At 59.3% G+C, this 23336-nt stretch overlaps 10 protein-coding genes across 10 annotated transcripts; 5 read left to right on the forward strand and 5 right to left on the reverse strand.

Annotated features, from left to right (window-relative positions):
* Positions 1 to 353: 353 nt before the first annotated feature.
* BDZ90DRAFT_276032 (hypothetical protein) lies at positions 354 to 2442 on the forward strand (the record flags this gene model as incomplete). Its single annotated transcript, XM_025508911.1, has 3 exons — positions 354 to 433; positions 484 to 830; positions 887 to 2442. 3 exons carry the CDS (start codon positions 354 to 356, stop codon positions 2440 to 2442), a joined length of 1983 nt encoding a protein of 660 aa, XP_025359804.1.
* Positions 2443 to 2683: 241 nt separating this feature from the next.
* BDZ90DRAFT_265640 (NAD(P)-binding protein) lies at positions 2684 to 4449 on the reverse strand (the record flags this gene model as incomplete). Its single annotated transcript, XM_025508673.1, has 5 exons — positions 2684 to 3191; positions 3256 to 3482; positions 3543 to 3689; positions 3758 to 4200; positions 4351 to 4449. 5 exons carry the CDS (start codon positions 4447 to 4449, stop codon positions 2827 to 2829), a joined length of 1281 nt encoding a protein of 426 aa, XP_025359805.1. The 3' UTR covers positions 2684 to 2826.
* A 719-nt stretch (positions 4450 to 5168) lies between these two features.
* BDZ90DRAFT_223937 (ribosomal protein S13) lies at positions 5169 to 6138 on the reverse strand (the record flags this gene model as incomplete). The annotated part of the gene is made up of 3 exons (XM_025504595.1): positions 5169 to 5362; positions 5760 to 5983; positions 6095 to 6138. The coding sequence occupies 3 exons, from the start codon at positions 6136 to 6138 to the stop codon at positions 5169 to 5171; spliced, it is 462 nt and encodes a 153-aa protein (XP_025359806.1).
* Positions 6139 to 7059: 921 nt separating this feature from the next.
* Positions 7060 to 8085, forward strand: BDZ90DRAFT_262642 (hypothetical protein; the record flags this gene model as incomplete). The annotated part of the gene is made up of 2 exons (XM_025508512.1): positions 7060 to 7341; positions 7438 to 8085. The coding sequence occupies 2 exons, from the start codon at positions 7060 to 7062 to the stop codon at positions 8083 to 8085; spliced, it is 930 nt and encodes a 309-aa protein (XP_025359807.1).
* Positions 8086 to 13475: 5390 nt separating this feature from the next.
* BDZ90DRAFT_255956 (adenine nucleotide alpha hydrolases-like protein) lies at positions 13476 to 14689 on the reverse strand (the record flags this gene model as incomplete). The annotated part of the gene is made up of 4 exons (XM_025507872.1): positions 14497 to 14689; positions 14391 to 14431; positions 13904 to 14305; positions 13476 to 13819 (listed from the first exon to the last, which is right to left on the reverse strand). The coding sequence occupies exons 1-4, from the start codon at positions 14655 to 14657 to the stop codon at positions 13476 to 13478; spliced, it is 948 nt and encodes a 315-aa protein (XP_025359808.1). The 5' UTR covers positions 14658 to 14689.
* A 157-nt stretch (positions 14690 to 14846) lies between these two features.
* On the forward strand, positions 14847 to 18190 carry BDZ90DRAFT_234397 (hypothetical protein). The gene is made up of 2 exons (XM_025507007.1): positions 14847 to 15131; positions 15216 to 18190. The coding sequence occupies exons 1-2, from the start codon at positions 14883 to 14885 to the stop codon at positions 17922 to 17924; spliced, it is 2958 nt and encodes a 985-aa protein (XP_025359809.1). The 5' UTR covers positions 14847 to 14882; the 3' UTR covers positions 17925 to 18190.
* On the reverse strand, positions 17772 to 19040 carry BDZ90DRAFT_243752 (DnaJ-domain-containing protein). The gene is made up of 4 exons (XM_025507443.1): positions 18571 to 19040; positions 18427 to 18500; positions 18297 to 18351; positions 17772 to 18219 (listed from the first exon to the last, which is right to left on the reverse strand). The coding sequence occupies exons 1-4, from the start codon at positions 19001 to 19003 to the stop codon at positions 18065 to 18067; spliced, it is 717 nt and encodes a 238-aa protein (XP_025359810.1). The 5' UTR covers positions 19004 to 19040; the 3' UTR covers positions 17772 to 18064.
* A 370-nt stretch (positions 19041 to 19410) lies between these two features.
* Positions 19411 to 20154, forward strand: BDZ90DRAFT_209078 (Aminomethyltransferase folate-binding domain-containing protein; the record flags this gene model as incomplete). Its single annotated transcript, XM_025504032.1, has 1 exon — positions 19411 to 20154. A coding segment is annotated over one exon (744 nt), but the record flags the coding sequence as incomplete, so codon positions are not given.
* A 498-nt stretch (positions 20155 to 20652) lies between these two features.
* On the reverse strand, positions 20653 to 22462 carry BDZ90DRAFT_223902 (MFS general substrate transporter; the record flags this gene model as incomplete). Its single annotated transcript, XM_025504593.1, has 2 exons — positions 20653 to 21840; positions 21923 to 22462. The coding sequence occupies 2 exons, from the start codon at positions 22460 to 22462 to the stop codon at positions 20653 to 20655; spliced, it is 1728 nt and encodes a 575-aa protein (XP_025359812.1).
* A 292-nt stretch (positions 22463 to 22754) lies between these two features.
* On the forward strand, positions 22755 to 23295 carry BDZ90DRAFT_255970 (hypothetical protein; the record flags this gene model as incomplete). The annotated part of the gene is made up of 3 exons (XM_025507873.1): positions 22755 to 22846; positions 22934 to 22946; positions 23019 to 23295. Exons 1-3 carry the CDS (start codon positions 22798 to 22800, stop codon positions 23293 to 23295), a joined length of 339 nt encoding a protein of 112 aa, XP_025359813.1. The 5' UTR covers positions 22755 to 22797.
* Between the last annotated feature and the right edge of the window lie 41 nt (positions 23296 to 23336).

Genomic DNA, 23336 nt, shown 5'->3' on the forward strand with positions numbered 1-23336 from the left:
GAGCGCCAATTGGCCCATGCACCAGTCCAGCCGACCGCGTGATGAGAGACCTCCGCTTTCCATCTCCTCGAGCGCGCCCGCCGAGCTGAGCTCCGAGGAGATGGCAGCCATTCAACAAGCCAGATATGTCTTCAAGATGGCAGCAATGGAACTCAACAAATCAGAGTGTCTCGTTCAATCTCATACAGAGCCACTTCGAAGCATGCAAGGTCTCTGCTTCAGGAGCGCCGCGTCCGTGTGCAAAGGCAGGGGACTTCGTCTCGCATCAAGCAGAATACGCCATGAGCAGGTCCCACGCTCCGAACCCTGACCGACTTCGGTCCTCTTGCGTCCACCATTCAAGAACCACCAACATGCCGCGGCAGATCTGGTCGCAAAGGATACTCAAGGCAAGTGTCTCAAGGGCGAAACAAGCAAGTGAGCCAATAGCAGGGTGCGTCTTCTCTCATGTCGTACGGTCGCAACTTAACGACGGGACGTCAGATTCCCCTCGACTGGCCTCATTGCTCGAGCGTCCCAGCACACCGCCATAACAGTCAGATACTTACCACAGGTTCCAGGCTTGTCGCTTACCCCTCGTCTCTCTGCTCTACTCGTTCACTATCATTATGTCCGTCAAGGCCAGTTGAGAGCTCGCTCTCCGGCCCGTGCTCGCTGCAAGTCGCTCGACACAAGTACGGACCTCCGTCAGGCACCAAGTTGGGCGGCGCATCCGCTCTTGCCGCCACCGCTTGCCCTTCGCTCGCCGATTGGGCTTACCGAACTCTCCATCCTCCCCATCTTAACCGCTGTCCCTGGCCGCAGGCTTGTCATTGACTCATTGCGGCAAGGTCACCAACTCCTCACCTTCGAAACGTCTTACCATCGCCTCCCGAGCCTATCCAAGTCTCACTGAGCCTTGCGGATGAGCTGAGCGCAGCAGCCTTGACTCGCCGCCAGCGTACGACTCGATCGAAGATGGGCGAAGTAGGCGGTGACTCCTCCGCCCTGAGCATAGAGCTCCAAGACGCTGTCATGACAAAAGTGAAGGAGCGTCAAAGGCTGTCCATACAAGGCACCCGAGCTGCGGCCGATGTGGGGCGTGAAACTCACGATGACGCATACAGTCAGGGCTGCGATGAGCTGAGCCCCTCCAACGAAGAGACCGATGATGCGGCCAGGAGCAAGAGCGGCGTCCATCAACACGATGCCGTCAAGCAGGCAAAGCACGAAGAGGGCGTCACCGAGGCAATGGAGGGGATGGACTGCAAGGCTGATCACGAAAAGAGGGACAAAAGCATTGCAGTGGATCAAGAGGGGAAGCAGAGGAAGAGACTCGAGGCTCAGCAAATCGTTCTCGATGCTCCGCACACTGACGCAGGGGAAGCTCACACGAACATCGACGATGACGAGACCAGTGGCCCTCACTCTTCTCGAGGCACCAACTCTCAGGACCACGTCGACGTCGCAATCGAGGGCGACGCATTCACGACCAAGCACCTCCAGGCCACTCAGCCCAGCACGCCCGTTGCATCTCCCATCGAGCAATCCAATGACCCTCTCCAACTCGCTGAGTGGTCAGTCAGTGCAGCCCTCGACGGGCTCATCGCAGCTGCTGAGATGGGCGAGAGCACGCCACATGAAGCCCTCGAGACGGCAAGACACTATGTGACGTGGGCACTGCAGGACATCATGGCTTTTCAGACGGCTCAGAGGGCCATGAGTGGGGAGGATACAACAAAGCGATCCGCCGGTGTGCAGACAACGGGCGTGTCTAGCGAAGTCGAGTCCGCCGTGGCGACTCGCTCGAAGCCACTGAATTCAGCAAGGAAGCGAAGTAGTTCTCTCAATGAGCGGCCGGCAGCGATGCAAAGGCTGCTTGCTCCTCAAATGCGGCCTGCAGCCAACTTAACAAGCCAGCTCAAGCGGCCTCTGGCTCATCCGCGTCTCAAGACTTTCGATGTCTCTTCTTTCGGATCCCAACAATCCGCTCCTGCGTCGGCGGACCTTCAACAACCAGTACGTCCACTGCGCCCGTGCGCCCCACCAGGGGCGACTCCTGCCTCCTCTGGCAAGAGCAAGCCCTCGGCCTCCAAGGGCCCAGCTCCTCGACGTTCTACCGCAAAATCTCCTTTTACACTCGGGCAACGATCCTCATCTCAGCAGGCGAAGCGGCTGAGCCCGAAGGAAGGTGCCGCGCTCGAGGTGAACCTTGCTCTGACGCATCATCCGCAAGTATCCATGGCCACGTCCCGTGCACAGCGCAATGGGCCCCATGCACTTTCCAGAAGCCAGTTGTTCTGCATCACTGCCTCACAGCCGCACACCAAAATTGCTGGAGGGCCGAGCATTGACTTTACGCTTCGGCGTCCCCCACATGAGCTGGAAGACATTGGTTCCACTGGTGCGGCGCCTCATGTTGATCCGGCCAAGTGGGCCAATATAAGACTGCACCGATTGTAGAGGCAGCAAGGTAGAGGGCTGAAAATGCTCTTATGGCTCTCTACAGTGTCCACGCATTCTGCAAGCCGAGATCGTTGCGAACGGTTAAACAACCCTCGTCTGTCGCCTCGCTCAAGCAGTCAGAATCATTCTCGGGCCTTTACTCGCTGAGCCACCCGGCCGAGCCCCCAAACAAGCACATCCTCCGTCTCATCAGATCACCTAGACTCTCCTCTTTCACCACAATCATACGGCGTCTCTGCTTCCGCTGTTCACCGTCGCTAACAATTGAAGCTTGAACGAGATGACATTTGAGGTCGGAAGGCACCGCGCCATCGACGAAGCATAGCTCCCGAAAGTTGTAGCAGGCCTAAGCCCTTCCTCGCCACCTCATCCTCAAGACCATCAGTCCAACTTCGGCCTCCCGTTTGCCTCAATGTCAATTCCCACTCCCCTTCGCTCATCCAAGCTCAGTCTTCCCGCGTGCAAGATTGCCGTAGTCATCACAGTCCCCCCGATAGTGGGGAGCACTTCTTCGAACTCCTCCACCTTTCTCTCCCCAGAGTTGATCGCTGTGCACGCCCGCGTGAAGGCCTCGATGGAGCGCGTACCATAGCCCACCTGTGCTTGGAAGTAGCCGTCCAGCGGAGCATATTGTACGTAGAATGGGTTCAGAGAGCGTGGACCCGGTACAGAGTCAGAGACGACTTCGTAGCCACGGCGCGATTGGTTGACGCGTGCTTCGCCACGCGAGCCGACGTAATGGAAGCCTGGAACGGCGAAGGGGCGGAGACGTTAGCAAGCCAACGTGGTACCTGCTCTACGGCGACTCACCCTGCTCCGAATGCACGCCAGCCCCTTCAGGCGCCGTCCAGCTGGCAGTGAAGATGGCTGTCGCCCTATGCTCAGGCTTCTCATCTTTGCCGTCCTTGTCGATACAAATCCATTCGACGACTAGCGTGATCGCATCCTCCGTCCCCGGACGACATCCTAGCGACTCAGCAATGCCGTACGAAGCGGAGGCGGTCACGCGTGTCGGTCTTGCGCGACCTTGAACGAACCTACGGCGAGCCCCTCAGCGTCAGCGAGACCTCTTCCTCTCATTCTTGCAGCGTGCTCACCAATCAAACACATCGACGTGGTGCGAGTTGAGATAGTAGCTGATGTCGGAGTCAACCCCCGCCCACTTGGCAAACGTTTTGAGCTGGCCCTTTGGCTGCGACATGTACGAGTAGAAGTAGCTTGGGTGGCCAAGCTCATTGCGTGCTCTGCGGGAGTGGGGTTTAATCAGCTCTTTTCGCTATCACCCTTTCAAACGTTCCTCATACGCGCTCACCTCTCTCGGGCGTCAGCGTACGCTGGGTCAAATCGCTTGTGATGCTCGACGTAGCAGAGCACTCCCTTCTCCTTCGCCAAGCGCGCTAGCTCGAGATGATCCTCTAGCTTCTGCACAGCTGGCTTCGTCACCATCACATGGCAGCCTCGTTGCATTGCATACTTTGCGATAGCAAAGTGGGTCGGATCGGGCGTGAACACCGTAACCGCGTCTCCAGGTGAAAGCTCGTCTATGGCTGCTTTGTAGGCCTCCGCGTCACCTACGCCGGCGGCTGGATATCCATTGTAGGTAGTGGACATGTCTCGGTAGACATTCTCGATGTTCTTGTGGAAGTGCTCGCGAATGCCTGCATGCTTGGAGCCATCTGTTGAAACAATGCTGAGCTGTGGGCCGCACAGGGAGCGTCGCCGCAGGTCGAAGAAGCTGAGAGCGACGACACCGATCTGTGCGGGAGCAGCGCCAGGAAGATTGTGAATCTTTCAGCAAGCTTCGAGCTCGTCACCTTGCTTAAGAGCGTGCAAGGCGATCTGGCGTGAACCGACTGCACCTCGCGAGGGGCCGCCAGCCGGCGGCCCCTCGCGAGTGTTACCCACCTTCTTGTCCGAAGGCGAGGACCCACCTCCCACAAAGCCAGTCGTGTACTCCCCCGCCCCGACCATGCAGACATTGGGCAAGTACTTGTCTGTTGGCATTCTGGCACTACTTTGAGTGAGTACGAAGAGCGTGAACGCGAGGAATATCAAGAAGAAAGGGTCAACGTGTGGCTGCCGCACGTGTGGAGAAGAGCGCACTCTGAGCGGGATTGCCGAGCCTTGCCTCTCAACGCTTCAATCGGACTCGAGGGCCGATCTTTCAGCTCCCAGCTCATCCAGATCGAGACAAGTTCACCCTCGTCGTGACGATCGTCAAGAAGAGCGACGTGAATGTCAAAGACGACATCATTGGAGCTTTCAGACTTCACCCTCGAGGTACGCTCAGAGAGAAGAGTAGGCTGCAGGTGATCTCGGGCTCTGTCATACTGCTCAAACCACCTCGGCCTCACTCGAATCTGAAGAGGGCCAGTCATGGATCACAGATACTCCCTGTCCTCGAACCCTCGAACTCGAGGCGGCAGGGAGATGCCGAACAAATCTCAAAGCCTCAAGAGAGTCAGCGTCATCCGACACGGCCTTTCACATCACCGCATTCCTGCCAATTGAGACTCCCATCGTGATGAGTGGATGTTCAAGGTGCGACCCCTCAAGCCATCTCCCGCTTCTTCATCAGTTTGTCATCATGTTCTGTGTATGAGAGTGTGCCATTCGCAACGGATGATGCTGCGCAACGTCGGCGCCGGGAGTGAGGAAGAATAGTACATGGCGACGGCGTGCGAGCGCCAAGGGGACAAGGGAGTGAAGCGCATGTCTGCGCTTTACTTCTTCTTGCCGAGGCCAACGGTGCGTCCACGACGACCGGTGGTCTTGGTGTGCTGACCACGGACACGGAGGTCGAGGTAGTGGCGGATACCACGGTGCGAGCGGATCTTCTTGAGACGCTCGAGGTCGTCACGGAGCTTCGAGTCAAGGTTGTTGGAGAGGACCTGGAACGACTTGCCGTCGACGATGTCTGTGCATGGAGGAGGGGAGCAGGAGTGTGAGTGTGGATGCTCCCGACAAGAGGTTTTGTGTTGGAACGTGTGTGACGGAATGTTGACTGCCCTCTGCGCTCGTTTCCTCCATTCGCTGAGCAAGAGCATGGGGCATCGAGTGGGGCGCCGTAGATGCCTTCTGGCCCTTCGCCCTCCCTTCTTCGCTCAAGGCCACCCGCAGTGCAGTCGCCCCCTCTGCAATATGCAGTTGAATCCAATCTCCAGACTCCTACTCGCTCACAAGCGTGGTGGCTCTTTCCATTGACATCCTATGCCACCCCTTGTTGCGTCCCGTGCATCTTGCCACCTCCCTCATCTCCAATGCCCGTTCCATCTGCAATCCGTCACACGCTGGGCTTTGCCACGCATACTCACCCCTCTGCCTGTTCAGCATCCAGTGAGGGATCTTGAAGTCCTGAGGGTTCTGGAGGATGGTGACAATGCGCTCAAGCTCGTCCGAGTTGAGCTCACCGGCACGCTTGGCAAGGTCGACGTCGGCCTTCTTGCAGACGACGTTGGCGTAGCGACGGCCAATACCCTTGATCTCGGTCAAGGCGTACATGATCTTGCGCGAACCGGAGACGTTGGTGTTAAGCAGACTAGCGATTCGAGGGCCAGAGGGGAGAGAAAGAGAGTCAGCATCGAGTGGGATGGGTTTGCAAAAATCCAAGGGAGGCAGCATTCGATGCTAGCCAGCATGAGATGCTCACCGCAGAATGTGCGCAAACTGCTGCGACTGGTCGGGGACGTGCATCGTGCTCATGATGGGCGAGCTTTGATGAGGGAGACGGGGGGTGAGGGAGGATGAGGAAGGATTAGGTGGTAGCAACGAAGAGTCGTCCGAATCTCCAAAGCCGCCTCTGTCTCTCGCACTGCGCTGCCGCCCCGTCCAGCTCGTCCGCCCGCCTGCCCGCCTGGCTTGGATTGCTCGACTGACCGCTCGCCCTCCCTTCCTCCCGGGCCAGAATTCTCTCCCGGGTCGGAACCGGGCCAGCCCGAGCAAGCGCGACTGCGGGGCGGCTCGCGATCTGGCTCACGACTCGTCTTGGGAGCTATCCTCACAGCTGGATGGCACCATCTTCTATGATGAGGAGATGAGCATTCAAAGTGGCGCTACGCTCTTCAGCTCCATCAAGGCATCTCCTTAAAGATCACGGTATCATGGAATATCCCAGTTCATGTGCCTGACTCTTTGCTCATTGGCCTGAGAGGCCTTCTTGACCACGCTCTCCAGAGCGTCTGCGTCCGACCTTGAGGCGGACTACTGGACCGCCTTTCACGTCACAATGAGAGCAGCGAGACAGAAGCGTGATGACTTACAAATGATGAGCTCCAATGCGTTGAGCCACAGCAGCTTGCCGTGGCGTGATGCCCAGGGCCTCTACTGCCAGTGATGCTTTCAAGCGGTGACGCCGCGACTTTGAGCCGGCATGAAACTTTCTGCTTTGTCCCGTTCTCTCTCGTGATAGCAAGGTGGTTCCTCGATCCAACGACCAGCTCTTGTGACATCGAGGGGAGAGTGGGGGCTGCGAGTGCTCGCTGACGTCCTCTCTTGTTGAATTCAGCCTGGCTCGAGCGTCATCTTTCGCCGCCAAATCTTCATCTCCCTTTCCGTCAACTCGAATCTCACGCTCCCGCATCTCACCGCATACATTCGATTTTATCTCGCCCCAAAATGGTCATCCTCCTCCCAGGCGACGTAGTGCAGTTTCCTACCGCCTCTAGCTCCTCGGCATCGTCATCTCTCCCAGCAATCAGGCTCGGGCCGGGGCTCCTCTGGCCCTCAGAGGAAGCGAAGGCGGCGGCATCCTCCTCCTCATCTGCCTCGCAACCACGCTTCGTCCTCGCCACTCAGGCGGGCCTGCTGGGCAGCGTAGATGAGAAGGGCAAAGGCAAAGCCTCGAGCGAAGGCAATGCGAAGCAACAAGGCTGGTGGATCGAAGGTCGTACTCAGCGAGTGAGTCTTCACCATCTTCGCCATACACCATGAGCATAACTTCGTCTCGTGCTATTCAGTGTCTAACTTCATCCCATCTTCCACCCCGTGGCGCAGTACTCTCCCTCACCGCGGGACCCCATCATCGGTCAGGTCACAGCGCGTAATGCAGACTTCTACACCCTCACCCTCCACACCTCTCCACACCAAATCACCCTCCCCGTCCTCGCATTCGAAGGGGCCACCAAACGCCACAGGCCCAACTTGAAGATCGGGGCCACGGTCTACGGCTTGGTGGCGAGTGATGTCGCAGGTGCGGGAATGGAGGCGGAGATGACTTGTGTGGACCAGAGCACGGGGAAAGGAGAGGGTATGGGGGAGCTCGACGGGCCTAGCACCGCAGCTGTTGGGGCGACGGGCACGCCTAGCGTGAGCGGTCTCATCTCCGTCTCCCTGCCCCTAGCGCGCAGCCTGCTTCGTCCTTCCCACCCTCTGCTGCCGCTCCTGGCGCAACACTTCCCCTTCGAGTCTGCCGTCGGGGCCAATGGATTTGTTTGGATGCGAGTCGACCGCAAGGAGCATCTCGTGGCAGCCAAGGCGATATTGGAGGAGGCGGACCGATTGGGTTCGACTGGGGTGGTGGGCGAGGAAGAGGAAGGAAAGGTGGGAAAGGAGGGGAAAGCTCTGAGTGCGAGGTGGGGTGCCGGGCTGGGTGAGAAGCAAGTAAGGGACATCGTCAGGAGAGTCGTCAAGGGAGACGCGTGAGGATCGAAATTGCCTTGCCATGTAGTAGCATGCCTGGCTATGGCAGCTGCTCACGCCGTCATGGATGATGCGAAGAGTAGGTATGGCGTCTCATCAATTACATGAACAAAGCGAGTCAAGAGAGAAGAAGAGAGAGAACAGCACAAAGGCCCAGAGGGTCGGAGGCCTTTGCCGTCGGAATCGCATCGAGAAAGGAGCAGATTCATATGATGGCGCGAGGGAGAGGCAGGAGAACCTGGACTGCTGCCGAGGGGTAGACTTGTCGAGGTAGAGGCAGAACAGGGAGGGAAAAGGGCTGCGTCACCTAGTCCAAGGCCGTCACCGTAGCCCCTTCCACAGCCTCGCTCTCATCCGTACTCCCCTCCGCATCCTCGTCACCCTCAGACACCTCCTCAAACCTATCCTCTTCTCCATCTTTTTCATTGGTCCCCTTTTCACCGCGACCAAAGCGAGCAGCGCTAGCCGCTGCGTTGAGCATGGCCTGAGCAGCGGCTGCGATGGACGAGGAAGGAGCGCTTCCTCGGCTGCTGCGAGGCTCTGTTTCGGCCGATGCCGAGGGATGGTTGTTCGAATGCCCAGGCCAGCGAGGAGCGGCCCCTGCTGCTCCGGCCGTGAAGGTGAAGTTGCTGCTTGGCTGTTGTCCGCGTTCAACGTCATCAGCGCGCGTACTAGGTCCTCCGATGTTGGCTATGTCAGCACCAAAGCTTGAAGAGGCAGAGGCCATCCAGGCGAACGTATCAGGGCCTCCAGGAGTCTGTCTTGCTTGCTGCTGACGGTGATATCCGCTTGGCTTGTCGTAAAGGTTGCCTCCACCTTGGCTACGACCGCCGCGCCTCCCCATCCCATCCTGAGCGAACAAGTCCCCAAAGTCAGTGAGGGCCCCTTCGTCCACATCTACCGCATTGTCATTCTGCCTGCGCTTGCCGGCACTGCTGCGCTGTGGTTGCTTTCCTGCCGATGCGCCATTCTCAATGGTGAAGCGATTGGAGTTGCGACTTCCGCGGTGGCTCGACGTGGTGGTGGCTGCAGATGCTCCAATGCGACGGTGTGAGGCTACCGTGGGGTCGGGGATCTGCACACGTACGCCTGTCTGACGAGAGCGGAGAGAGCGGGCGCTGCAGATAGGGCGAGAGAGTAGCGAACTGTCAGCCTTCTCGCAATCTCACCTTCGTACCGGCTCCATCGCGCACACTCACACCTGGTTGCGAGGAAGTCTGCGATGCTCCGCTCCGGCGAAGCGCCTGATAGGGGCCTCCTCCTCGATCTCAAGCACAAGAGTCTCTCCGTCTTCCATCTCCGCAATCATGAGCAGCTGGTCGATGCCGTCTGCTCCCTGCTGGCGCTTTTGCTGTTGGCGTCGATGCTGCGCGACTACAGCGGGCTTGTTGCTGCTGATGTGAACGCGAGCGCGGCGTGAGGCTCGCTGCATGGTGCCTGCGGGAGGGGCGAGGTATTCAGTACTCGGTCAGTGACACGTTGGCAGCATGCATCGTCCTAGCATCGCTACACTCACGACTAGCCTGCTGCTCCGCTACATTCCAGTTGCGCCTATTCTCCCTCTGACTGGGCGTGCCTGCACCCCGCGTCCTCAGCGGCGCATTTGGCGCGCCATGAGTTTGCTTGACCTTTTGACGACGGTCACGCTGAAGACGCTCCCGCTCAGCAACACGACGCTCCAGCTCGTTGATTTGGGCGTCTCCCACCTCCTCGCTGCCACCGTCCTCGGAGCTCACGTCTTCGGGCTGCGATCCGATGTCGCTCTGCTCGTCCATCTCTTCAATCATGGCAGAGCCTTGGACCGTCATGCCACTGTAGACGCCCTTGGCTTTGAGCGATTCCTTCAAACGCTGTAAGCGAGCAGGGAGGCGATATGCGTTCGATGAGCTGGCCTTGGCAGGGGTGCTGCGGGGGATTCTCGGGGAGAAGGAGTCGAGCATAGACAATTCACTGCCGTCGAAACTTGGTTGTGGTTGCGCTGCTGTGGTAGAGTCGCCAATCATGAGGCGTTGCGCAAAGTCTCCTTCGAGATCGTCCAGGCCGCGCTTCTTGTTCGGTCGCTCGTCTGGCTCCGCGTCGTAGCTACCGTGCGCTGCTTCAAGTCCGAAGTCGGCAAAGGTACTGAAGGACTTGCGCTGTATAGGTGGACTACGATTAGGCGTGGTTAGGTTTGTAGTGGCTATAGAGCCAGCGGATCCGCTTGCCAGCAACCCATTGCCATGACTCCCTTCTCCGCCGCCCTCGCTACTTTCCACATCACTGCTGCTGGAGCTGGGTCGATATCCATCGTCACTGTACGCTTCTGCTTCCTCTTGTCCGGCTACATCGGCAATCTCAATGCGTTGAGGATCGTCCAATGCGATCCAATTCGGATGTCCAGGATTGACGAATTCCACAACCCTTCCGGACCCGTTCTCTGAGGTGGGAAGCACGCCAACCCCACCAGGCAGCCAGACCATGTTGGGCTGACGCCCCTGCTCGAGGGCGTTAGTGTACAACTGTGCAAAGAGGCGGCGATTGGCCTCGAGATAGCCCAGCAGGTAGTCCGCGTCCTCCTCCGAGACGAAGGAGGGAAGGTCGTATTCGACGTCTGAAGATGAGTTGCGCTGCGAGGGTGTGCGTGAGCGGCATGCCGGTGCCGGGTCTGAGCGTAGTTCGCGGGTGGAAGGCATGGGGATCTCCTGATCATCCTGTTGGTTCGGTCCTTGCTCTACTGGCTTTTCGGGTGCCGTGGCTGTCTCATCGACGTCACCATCCTTGTGCTCGGCCTGACTGTCACTACCAGCTGTGGCAGAGTCGCATTTGTTGCTGTGAGGATCAGACTGCTGGCTGACTCCATCGTCTGGCGTCTGCGCGGGCTCATTGTCCGGTCGAACTGGGTCGCTATTGCTCTCCCCATCAGCCCCTTGCGTAGCTGTCGCGACCGGCTCTTCAAGCGTGAGCGACGAGATGGAGGGAAGTGCAGCCATGTCTGCCGCTTGCAGGCGCGGACCCTCGCTGGTAGCCTGCTGTTGATGGATGCTTGCAGCGGGAGACGTAGCCGGGACGGAAAGAGGGGAAGGTCCGTGACCGCTGGCACCGTTGGTACCGTCGGTACTGCTGGCGCCTTGCTTTCCGGGCGAGTGTGCGGGTCCGAGGGCGAGAGGAGAGTTGTCCACAGTCTGGTCGTCCTGAACGGGTGGAAGGAGATTTTGTTGACCAGCTTTGGGATGAAGTGAGCCGGGTGAAGTGGTAGTCATCGGGACGGTAATCTCCGCTGCGGGTGCTTGCTGAGCTGGAGCGTCTTTGCTAGTTGGAGACGAGATGCTGGTAGTCAAATCAGACGTTGACTGCTTGTCGCTGCCATCCTCAGGAGTGGGGCCCGACTCGTTGGGGCTGCAGTTGGGAGCAACATTGTCAGCGAGCTGCTCCTCTACTCTCCACTCTGCCGCACACTCACCTGCGCTCCTGAGCAGCGTTCTCGGTGTGGCTACCGGCAGCCGAACTTGCCTGAGGCTCACCCTTGGCATCTTCGGCAGGCGCTCGCTCCTCGTGGTCAGAAGCGGCATCGTTGTCTCCTGCAACACTGACGCCACGCTTAGCGGCCTTACGCTTTTCGTTCCTCCTCTTATTGGCCACGGCCTTCTTCTTCGCCTTTCCCGTCTTGGTCGGCGAGTCAGTAGCTGAGGTTGGCGTAGATTCCGACGCTGAAGCAGGTCGGGACGCTGACGTAGCCTGGCCGTCATTGTGGCTGAAGGTCGTAGCTTGCGCGCTGCGCTCGATGACGAGGCTACCATCAGCCTCGAACCGCCGCTCGTACTCTGTACCCGCCGTGCTGTCTGCCATGGTGGCGGTGTGGGAGGCTAGATTGGCAGTGCCTGCTGTGCCGTCTTCATCCGAAGCGATGGTCTCGATACGTGCTCGACCGTGCGGCGATGCGCTCCTCCAGCCCGCCCCTTCCTTGGCGCCGGCAATCTCTTCCATGCTGAGAATAGGATGGTCGCGCATGACTCCCTCACCACCATCACTGGCGGCAAGGTGACGTTGCAGGCAATGCTTGACCTCGTCGTATCTGACCTGGACCTCTCTGTAGGACCACTCATTGTCTTGCACCTCAGGCAGGGAAGCTTGCAACCTGCCCATCTCCTGCTTGCATTTGGCGATCATGTCGGCGTGGCCTGTGCTGTCTGCTTCAATGACGGCAATCTTGCGCTGCTCGTCGAGCCGCCATTGCTCTTCGTTCTCGCTCAAGGAGAGGCCAGCGAAAGCCATGATGCGTTCGGGGCTGAGGTTGCAGAGGGCGATTGTGGCGCTGTGGTCGTCGTCACTGGCGCGAATAGAGGGCGGCTGGTAGTCGAGGGGTCGATGCTCGAATGGCTGGCCGTTCAGGAGATGACGTTGCTCTGAGCGCTTGCGTACTTCTTCGCGGGCCTTCAGCTCGAGGTCTCGCTGGCGAGCCTGCTGCTCCTCTTCCTTGGCGAGCTGGCGACGAGTCTTGCGGTTCAGTGCGCTTTGGCTTGTAGGCGGGACGGTGACGTGACGGCCGGGTGCTTGGGCAGCGAGGAGAGGCTGGTGACCCTGCGAGAAGGTGATCTCCGCGGCGGGGTCGCGGCCGGCAAGACAGACTCGGCGCTGGTCCTGCGGAACGTCGTCGCAACGAGGCTGGGCTTGTGGCGGCTGCGCGTCGCTCTCGACAGAGGAAGTAGAAACGGTGTCGCTGCCTCCGTCTATATTGGTTGTGTCTAGACCTTGTTGAGCAGCGGCACTCGATGCGGTGGAGAGGTTAGACGATGCCAAAGGTGAGACCAGGGCGGGCTGAGCGGCCGTAGACGAGTGGCCAGCGGTAGGATGATTGATGAAGTCCTGAGTATCGTTGCTGGCGGATGCCATTCTGGAGCGCCGTAGCCGTGCTTCGAGTCCTCGAGGTCAAGCAAGCGTCGACCGAGGAGAGCAAGAGATGATCCTGGAGTGGCACGGGCACAATGTGGCGAAGAGAGCGAGATTGGAGGGCAAAGCGTAGGCGATGTAAAAGGGTGGCAGGGGCTGGGGTTGGGATGGGGAGTCGTAGAAGGTGGCGAGGAGTCAAGAAGAAAGCGAGCGGCTATCGATGGGCTGGACGCAAAGCTTTGCTCTGTCGTCTCTCGATCGTTAGTTGCTCGCTCTTGGCTGTGAGGATGGAGCGGAAGATAGGGCGGCAAAGTGTGCGCTGAGCTCGAGAGAGCGCCCACTCGTCCAGTCCGCCGCGCGTCCGTGCGTAGAGCGAGCAATGGCGGCTGGAGATGAGATTGAAGCCAGGCACCCGAAGCGTGCGCATAGCACGTCTTCTGGCCGAAAATACTCACTCAGGTCAGCACATCCTAGAGTCGAGGGAGATGATGTGACTAGCAATCGGGATTGCAATCGTCTATGCTTGCCTACGACTCCTTCTTCTCCTCCTTGCCTTCTCGCGGCTTGTCGCCCCTACCAGCCCTCTCTGAGCTTCCATCCTCCAGCTGCCATGCCGGTCGGTACGCTCCCTTCTCGCCTACCTCTCGGCTCTTCAGTATTGGATTGGGGAAAGTGTTGAAGGTACTGCCGAGGGATGTGTAACCTTCGTCGTACAGCTGGCAATACGGGACACCCTCCGATCCAGAGTCAGCGGCAAGGGCTGGACATCGTAAGAAAGCCCAAACATCTGGATAGTCCCAGTCGAGGATGACGTGAATCCGCTCGACTTGGGGCCAGGATGGATCTGTCATTTGGCGATCTTGGAGCGACTCTGAAGGGGGCGCGCGAGACGTCAAGGGAGGCGAGATTAGCAGGAAATTCTTTGGTCACCTCTATCGCAGCCTCTTCGCCTTACCTCCGTTGGGATCTGTCCTCCTCGTTCCGATGAAAATAGCTTTGACATCTCGTCTGTCCCTCTTCGATGAGGTCGTCTCCCTCTGCTTCGCCTCCGAGCCCGGCACTCCCTGGTCTCCCCCACCCTCGAAATACTCTATCAGCCCTTCCTTCATGCCTCCGCGCACAGTGTACAGATCCAAGTTGTAGCGCCGCTGCGAGTCCCGGATAAAGTCTTCGAGCGTGGCGAAGGGTGATTCGCAGGCGATGTAAACTGTGGGTATGGGGGGCAGCTGCGAGGTGGAGGAGGAGGGCGTAGAGGAGGACGAGGACGAGGACGAGGACGAGGCGCCGTTTGCGGAGAGTTGTGAGAGGCCGGATAGCCTGCGAAGGACGGCTGCTAAGATGTGCACAATGACGGTACCTGTTGCGAGCGAAGAAGCGGTGCGAAGAAGTGGCTTGTCAGCATGCTGCGATGAGGCCGCACAGCTGAGCAGCCTGGCACGCACAATCTTTGCCGCCATTGAAGCTGAGGGCGCATTGTGGGATGCTGCGAAGTAGCAAAGAGTCAGCTGCCACCTTTCACAAAGTCCTTTGCGCGGTTGCGCTACCCACCCAACATCTCTATAGGCCTCCTCCGTGAGCCTGACCGCCTTCTCCACCTTGGCAGCAAGGTGCGGGTACTGCGCCCGCAACCTGTCGTCTTCAAAGAGCGCATACACGGCGTCGATTGATTGGAGCCATCGCGCATCTGATGCAGCATCGATCTGGGCCATGCTCGCGACTCGTGACGCCCCAGGTGGTCGAGCGCAGCAAAAGTGAAGTTGTTGTTGATTGGCGAGAAGCTGCGATGAATCAGCGCCGGTTCACGCTGCCTCGCATTTCGCAGCCTCGTCGCCTGCCTTTCTGTCCGTCCGTCCGTCCGGTCTCTCTGTCTCGGCCAGGGACGCTGCTCGCATGGGCCACCCGCTCTCGCCTTCTCTCCTCTCCCTTCCATCACAATGCCCCCTCCCCACCCCTTCCTAGAATGCTCACCTCTGGCATCGGTCTTCTACCGCAAACGAGACATATATTCGCTAGCATGGGGCCATTCCGACCTGTCCCACTTCATCGTTGCTGCAGCCTCCAATGGCGGGTACGTGGCCCTCACTCGGGACCCGAGGAGGCTAATCGCGTTGGGTAGGGGAGCCGCCGTCAAGCCAAAGGTCATGGTCTACACCGCGGCGGGGCAGCTGGTGGAGAGCATACCAGTGAGCGAGCAGAGTGGAGGCAGGGAGAAAGAAGCATGGAAAGACGAGACTGACCATCTGCGCTTCGCTTCGCTCCGCTCGCAGTGGGACCCATCAAATCGAATCGCCGGCATTGGCTTCTCATCGAATGATGAGCTGGCAATCGTTCTCGACGAGGGCATTCTCCGCCTTTATACACTCCAAGCGCCCTGTCCCGCCACGACTTCCACCACTGCATCCTCCTCCTCTACGCCTGAGTCCCTCCCGACCCCAGTGACAGCAACGTGCTTCTACACGCAGCACTCGCTCGGCCAAGATGCAACAGAGACGGGCGTCGTCGAGGCGCGCATTTGGCAACATGGTGTGGTAGCCTTGACAGGGGGCGGACGATTCGTCGACTTCCGCTTCCCATCAGTCAATCACGACGAAGGGCTCTTATGGGATGAGTACTCTCGTCCACCACAACCGCAGCTCCTCCCTCACTTCGCGCCGACCGCCAATACGCAGCTAGGCCCGCAAATCCCAACAGCATGGTCCTTTGTCCCTCCAACGAGCTCTGCCTCTGGCGTTCTTGAGATCCTTCTCTCCCCGCCACCCCTTCCCGACCCACGCGGACAGAGCAATGGCACCACCCCTCCCCCACCTGCCTACGAAGCAGGCACCCTCCTCACCCTCGACTCCATCTCAGCTTGCACAGATGCCCGTTTGTCGCGCGGCCCTTTTTCCAGCATCTCTCCTTCGCCAAACGGGAAGCTCTTGGCACTCGTCTTGCAGCGAGACAAGAAGCTCTGGGTCGTTTCGGCAGACTTTCAAAGGAGCTTGAGCGAGTTCGACTTGACGGAGTGCGAGGGGTATCAGGAGGCCGTTCAAAACGGCGAGGAAGCTGCGCAAGCAGGCAGCATTGCTGGAGTAGCAGGACTACGCCAAGCGGAATGGTGTGGCAACAATACTGTCGCCCTCGCCTTCACCAACGCCTCTGTGGTCCTCGTCGGACCTTTTGGCGACTCGATAGTCTACAACTATTCAGAAACGAGCGGAGTGCACCTCGTGGCCGAATCAGACGGGGTGAGGGTGCTTAGCGCTGATCGGCACGAATTGATACAAAAGGTGCACGAGGCGACGGCGATGGTGTTCAGGCCGGGCAGCAGTGACCCTGCTGCACTGCTGCTGGACGCGAGTGAGCAGTTGAGCGCCCCCTTATCAGGAGGAAGACACGGCGACAAAAGCGGGGACAAGTCCTCCACCACGCGAGCGGATGAGGCCTTGCGCGCCATCTCTTCCTCCCTACCCCAAGCCGTCGACACCTGCATTACCGCTGCGAGCCACGAATGGGAGCCAGCGTGGCAACGGCGTCTTCTCCGTGCTGCGGCACTGGGCAAGAGCTTCCTTGATGCCGGCGTGGGCTATGACTCAACGCGCTTTGTAGAGACAAGCAGGCGCTTGAGGGTATTGAATGCTGTCAGGGCCTATGAGATTGGAGTGCCGGCTAGTTGGGAGGAGTTCGCTGGGGAGGAGGGAGAAGTAGACGGGATGGAGGCGCTTGTGCGCAGGTTGACGGCCCGCAACCACCACCTTTTGGCTCTGAGGATCGCTGAGCACCTTCGCCTCCGGCCGGACGCCATTCTCAAGCATTGGGCGCGAGCCAAAATCGCGCGAAGCACCGCAGCCGCAAGCGCTACAGCAGCAGGGACAGGCGCCAGTCGCACCGCTCGTGGAGCCCATGGTGACGATGCGGCCTTGTGCTCTCTGATCGTCCGCAACTTCACCTCCCGCACCCATTCCAGCGTCTCCTACTCGTCAATTGCGTCATGGGCCTACACGGCGGGCAGAGTCCGGCTGGCGACCCGGTTGCTAGATCATGAGCCTCGAGCAGTGGACCAAGTTCCCCTCCTGTTGAAGATGAGCCAAGATCGCAGAGCATTGGAGAAGAGTGTCGAGAGTGGAGACACAGACCTTGTTTGGCATGTTCTGCTCAAGCTGAAGGCGCAGTTGGGTCGCGGAGAATTCTTTCGCGTGGTGCAGCGTCCTTGGCAAGAGGACGACGATGGAGACGACCCAGGAAAAAAGGCGGCGACCGCGGCGTCGCGCAGAGCCTACGCCAGCTTGGCCGTAAGCCTACTGGAGGTTTACGCGCGGGATTTCGACCCGGACCTCTTGCGCGACCTCTACTTCACGGACGACCGGCGCCTCGACTCTGCTATCCTTGACCTCGAGTTCTCAACGACCAGCTCTGACCTCCCCGCCCGTCAGTCTCATCTCAGCTCAGCCTCCAAGCTCCTTAGCGAGGACAAGGCTCACAGCACTGACTCGAAGCTGGTGGACGAGGCCTCCCGCCTGCTAGCATTCCAGGCACAGCTGGAGAAGGAAGATGGCGGAACTGGCCGCACGCCGTGGGCGGGCCTGAGCCTGCACGCTACCTTGCGCCATCTGTTCGTAAGACAGTGGCCTAAGAAGGCCGAGAAGCTGCGTAGCGACTTCAAGGTCTCGGAGCGGGCCTACCAGGCAGCAAGAATAGACGCTGCCGTTTCGAGACGAGACTGGGATGGGCTCTGGGCTCTCCTGCCTGCGAACGGGGCCCGACCATCGGCTGCGGCAGGTGGATACGAGGCTTTTGTCATCAAGCTTGTGCAGGCGGGTCAGACAGGCCAGGCAATGCGCTATGTTGAGAGGGCGAGCCCGCTACCAGGCAGTGGAGGTGCGGGAGGACAGGCAGAAAAGGGGGACAAGACGAGACTGCGGGCGTTGCTTGGACGACTGCCGCCCAATGTGGGGGGACAGATGCTTGCGAGACTGGACGGACGCGGTGGGCCGTAGCAGCTTGATACCCAGGCGCGGTGCGGCGTGGTAACGATGGATAATCAGCATTGCCATTACACTAGAGACTGGAAAGCATGGTATCGGTTCGACTGTTCCTTCGGTCGTGTAGGATCTTCATCCTCTTTACCTCCTCGCCTCTATCCGATCGAGCCCAACACTTTTGTGGCCAATGCCTTGAGCACCTCTGCCCTCTGTCCCTGATTCAAGTCCATGAACACGGCAGCTACACTGCGTCCTTTGGCATCTTTGATAGCTCCGAGGCGTGACCCAAGGAGGGCGCCGCCCATCGCACCTGTGCGTGAGTGAGACAAGTGGCATGGTCAGAGGGAGTACGAGACAGTCGTACAAGGAGATTTACGGCTCACTTACCTGGGATGTTGGCGATGATGAACCCCAACGCTCCACCAGAGGCGCCTCCGACCCACTGCAGGGTAGGGAAGAGTAGAAAGGAGCGTCAGTCGAAAGTGAGGCTACGGTTGTCGCAATTGGGCATGCTCACCTTCCAAATCGGTGCCACCCTGTGCACTTCTGGTCTGAGCATCTCCTCGAAGACATTCCCAAAGACTCCGTTGGCTGCGAGGTCGAGGACAAGTAGCATTAGTGCTGTCTCGCCTGCCTCTACTCAATCGCTTCCACTACTTACCCTGTGGCTGACCCGCCTCGGTCCTCTCCTCGAATTCATCTTCATCACCGTGGCTAGACTCTGGCCTCTTCTCACTTCCTCCAGCGGCGCCCGCAGCCCCGGCGAAGCCCTTGAAGAAGTTTGCAAAGAAGTCAGCAGAGCTCTGCTGCTCCATACCCTCCATGCCCTCTCCGTCGAAGCTCCTGAAGGGGCCATGCGAAGCCCTCAGGGCGTCGTATTCCCTCCTCCTCCCTTCATCTGACAACACATAGTACGCATCGGCCAGGGACTGGAACTTCTTTGTCAGTCGTTCCCGCTCTGCAGGGCTGGCTTTGGGGAAGCGATCCGGGTGGGAAAGGAGCGACTGACGCTTGTATGCATTGCGGATCTCGGTGGGCGTGGCGGTTGTGGGGATGTTGAGGAGCGTGTAGTAGTCGGGGATATTCTGTGACATGTTGGCGCGGGGAGAAGGGGGCGAGGAAGGGGGATGGTAGAGTTGGATGGCGTGCAGTCGCAAAATGAAATGGCGATGTGAATGCGGGCACAGGAGAGCGTCGTCGTGGAGCTCAGCGCCGAGGTGGAGGCGGAGTCGAGCACAGAGTCGAGCACGGACGGAGAGAGGCGGAGAGAGCGAGGCGAGGCAGTGACTTGAAGGCCAGTCAATCCTCCTCTACTTCACATCCCACCGCAAACATGGTTCTTCGTAATGGCGGCGGCAGCTGCCTGACTATATGCCACGTCTGCTCCTTCCCCTCCTCCTCCTCCACGGCAGCATCAGCGACCATCGCTTCTGCGCGGCGTGCCCCTCTGCGTCGCGATTTCTCCTCGTCCACATCGCCACACCAACTCCTAGCCACCAAGCTCAGCGATCGGTCCGTCCTTTCACTGCGTGGCGCCAACACCTACAAGCTGCTGCAGGGCTTGGTCACCAATGACGTCCGTCGACTGGAGGAGCGAGCCACGTCGCCTTCTGCATCATCCAGTGCGCAAACCTCGGCGCATACATCCGCCTTCTACTGCGGCTTCCTCAATCCTCAAGGGCGATTGATCGGGCCTGCTTTCTTGTACAACGAGGGCACCTTCGCCGCCACATCAGATCCTGCCGCGCCGCCATCCGTCCTCATGGACTGTCATAGCGCAAATGTGCCCTCTCTGCAAACATTCATTAAGCGCTTCATGCTTCGCAGCAAGGTAAAGCTGGCAGATGAGAGCGAAGGGTGGGAGACGTGGGCCATTTGGAGTGACGACGCCAGCTCCAGGGACGAGGAAGCGATGACGTCGCTCGAGCAGGAGGGCAAAGTGCTGCGCGATGCTCGCACCCCACGAATGGGATGGCGACTACTTTCGCCTCGCAACTCTACCCCACCCCTCCCCATCGCCGTGCAACATCGTTCGCCGCTTGCCTACACTCGCCACCGAATAGCGCAAGGCGTGCCGGATGGGCCTGTTGAGCTGCCCGAGAACAGCTCGCTCCCGCTGGAGGCAAATCTGGACCTGATGGGCGGAGTAGACTACAAGAAGGGATGCTATGTAGGCCAAGAGCTTACCGCGAGGACGCACCATATCGGCGTAGTGAGGAAGAGAGTTATGCCCGTGCGACTCCACCCTTCTGAGGGTACAGGGAAGGCCGGGTTGGAGGGATTACAAGGCGCCACTATCCGCTCGCCGCCTGCGGCTACGTCAAGCAGTAGAAGAGCAAAGCCTGCGGGTACGTTGCTCGTTGCAGAGCAGGCGTATGCGACGGAAGAGGAGCGTGAGGCTGAGGTTAAGGGCAAGCTGGATGGGGGCGAACACTTGGCTGTCCCGCCTGGTGCGAGGGCGGCTTGTGAGGCGACTGCTAATCCGCAGCACGCGACAGACGGGGAGATGATCGGCCTGGCGATGCTGCGATTACAGCATGTGGTGAATGCAGAGCAGGAGGGCGCGGCGGGACTGACGTTGAGTGTGGGTGACGCGGAGAACGAGAAGACTTTCAGCGTCAAGGCCTCATGGCCTGATTGGTGGCCGGCGAGTGTACGCGAGAAGGTGCTGAATGAGGGTGCGGATTCGTAGGGCTAGCCTTGCAATTCTATCATAATCAGAGCCAGCCAACAGACGATCCCGCTAAGCCCTCATCCTAGGCGGCACATTTCCTTCATCCTCGCTCCCACCCTCTCGCGATTCCCCCTCGCCCTCGGTCACCTCCTTCTGTCCCGGCAATTCCCTGTCCTCCATCAATAGGCTCCCCGCGAATGTGAGCAGCGACGTCACAACCAAGAAGCCCCACACCCTGCGCGTGGCCACAAGGTATGCCTCACTGGCCTCGTGCTGCAGAACCGGCTCCAGGTGCGAGATCAAGTCGCTACTATGCCTGATCCTGCGCACGAGGTCTGGGTCTCCGATGCGCTTCGCCAGCTCGTCCCTCAACGAGAATTGAAGGAGAGTTCCGCCGAGGCCAACGCCGAGCACCTGTCCCGACGTCCTGAACAGGTACGTGAGCGCAGTCGCGACGGCCATCTCAGTGCGAGGCACGCAGTTGATGATGGCAATGAGCGTCGAAACGAGGATTCCTGCCCCTCCCAGGCCAAGGGGGAAGATGGCCACGTATGTGAGCCACTCTGGAGAGCTTGGGCTGAGAGTGAAGAGGAGGCAGGAGCTCAACACTTGGAAAAGGGTGTTGGCTACGCAGTACTTCTTGTAACGTCCCGTGGCCCGCATGTACGCCCCCGCCATCACCGAGGAGAGGGAGAGGGCGACGCTGTACGGAATGATATGCAGTCCTGCCTGGCTCGCAGACTGCAGACGTACGGCCTGGAAGAAGAGCGGGTAGGTGTATAGCGTAGCGAAGCCGCTGATGGAGAGGGTGAAGTTGGTGACGCAGACACCTTGGACCGTAGGGGAGCGAAGGAGACGCATTGGTAGGATAGGCTCTGCGGCTACGTAGATTTCCGTGAGGACAAAGGCTGCGAGGCCCACAAGCCCCGCAATGGCTGTTCCCCACACCCAGGGATCGCTGAGCTGTGCATCTGCGCCGGACAGGAGAGAGAGTGGCACAAGGATACAGGCGACGGTGGTGACCAAGGTGAAGGAGCCGAGAAAGTCGACACGTCCCAGCTTGGCCTTGAAGGGGAGGCAGAGCTGGGCCGAGTTTGGGTCGCGACCGTCTCGTACATAGAGGATTGAAAGGGTGAATGCGATCGCCAAGAGGGGCACTTGGAGAATGAAGGCCTTGCGCCACCCGAGGAGGTCATTGATGAAGCCTCCGACTGGGCCGCCCAGCCCGGATCCAGCGCCAAAGACGATGTTGGTGAGCTGCAGACGCAAAAGGGAAGGTGCGCGGGTGGAAAGATGGGGTCAGCTTGAGAAGCGCTGGGTTTGAAGAGGCTCGACGTACCCCTTGAATAAGCCCTCTCGACCGCAGCGGAAAGAGATCCGTCATAATGATGTTGCTCGTCGTAGTCAGACCGCCACCTCCGGCGCCAGCCACTACTCTCGCAACCAAGAACCACTCAAGGCTTGGAGCGATTCCACACCCTGCCGTCCCAAGGGTGAATAAGCACAAGCAACTCAAGAGCACACCTCTCCTCCCAAAGACGTCGCTCAATCTCCCCATCAGCGGATTGAAGCAGCAAAGGCTAAGCAGATAGCTCGCGCCTATCCACGAAGATTGCTCCGAGGCGCCAAAGGAGGAGCCGATGCTGCCGACCAAAGTAGCTACGATGGTGCTGTCGAGCGATGAGATGAAGACGGCCGTCCAGATGGAGGTGAGGATTGGGATGTACACTGAGCGAGGGGGCATGTCAGTTGGCCCAGCCTGCGAGGAGGCAGCATTTTGCTCATCGCCGTTACTGCGAGTAGAGCCATGGTCACGACGGTCTTGCTGATCGTTGAGGAGCGGTGTACGCTCAGAAGGGCGCGTCGACGAGGACGACATGGCTGTCTTAGAGGTAGAGAAGCAGCGAAGCAAGGCGAAACATCAAAAGCTGCGCAGGCCGTCGATTGGCAATCCTGGCCGCCGGGCTGCACTGAGGGCTGACTTGACCGCCGACGGACAGAGACGCAGGGGCCAGTCCAATCTGAGACCGTCGAGCGAGCGCCGACCGCCGAGCGTTGAGCGGCGGGGCCGGCAACTTGAGCGGGAAAGATGAAGTGGAACAAGTCCCAATTGACCGAAGGACGTCAGCCAGCGCCTCGACCCTTACATTCTCATCCTCGTCACGGCCTCAGCACTTCCTTGCGTAGCGCACCTACCAATACTCAGGCATCAGCATGGAAGACTCAATGGAGAGAGTGGCAAAGCAGTGTGGCAAAGAGCTGGGTAAGTGGGCCAGCGAGCGAGGCGCTGAGCTGCGAGGAGCGCTAGAGAATTGACTGACATGTCCACCTCATCCCGTCCCCACGTCAGATACATTCCAACGGTAAGCCGCAGTCGCGAATGTCCGGCGAATCCTCACGCTCTGACATCAGGTCATCCGCTCGCGCGCCCGCAGCTGCATCCTGGCCAACCAGACTTCTCCCTCAACTTGCGACCCTTACAAGGTCGCCCTCTCCCAATGCGCCGCCCAGGCTGTCCCTCTCATGAGCAAGATCAAGGCTCAATGTAAGCCTGCCATCTTGGCCTTCGATGGTTGCATCAATGATGCGAATCGCAAGGGGTTGAGCGATGAGGAGACGAATGAGGCGTGTGGCGGACGACTGAGGGAGCTGTGGACATGTACAGAGAGGGCGCAGGCTGAGCTGCGAGACGACGGAGCAAAGAAGCAATGAGATACGCAATCGTCTACCGATGGGCATCGTCGACCTTGAGC

Source organism: Jaminaea rosea (assembly GCF_003144245.1).
Source record: "Jaminaea rosea strain MCA 5214 unplaced genomic scaffold BDZ90scaffold_16, whole genome shotgun sequence".
NCBI lineage: Eukaryota > Fungi > Basidiomycota > Exobasidiomycetes > Microstromatales > Jaminaea > Jaminaea rosea.

Bases quoted from the DNA above. Each gene is read 5' to 3' on its own strand.
- BDZ90DRAFT_234397 (XM_025507007.1), top strand. From the start codon at position 14,883: ATGCCCCCTCCCCACCCCTTCCTAGAATGCTCACCTCTGGCATCGGTC. The intron at 15,132-15,215 runs GTGAGCGAGCAG...CTCCGCTCGCAG, and splicing joins AGCTGGTGGAGAGCATACCA to TGGGACCCATCAAATCGAAT.
- BDZ90DRAFT_243752 (XM_025507443.1), bottom strand. From the start codon at position 19,003: ATGTCACAGAATATCCCCGACTACTACACGCTCCTCAACATCCCCACA. The intron at 18,501-18,570 runs GTAAGTAGTGGA...TCGACCTCGCAG, and splicing joins CGAGGCGGGTCAGCCACAGG to CCAACGGAGTCTTTGGGAAT. The intron at 18,220-18,296 runs GTAAGTGAGCCG...ACTCACGCACAG, and splicing joins CATCATCGCCAACATCCCAG to GTGCGATGGGCGGCGCCCTC.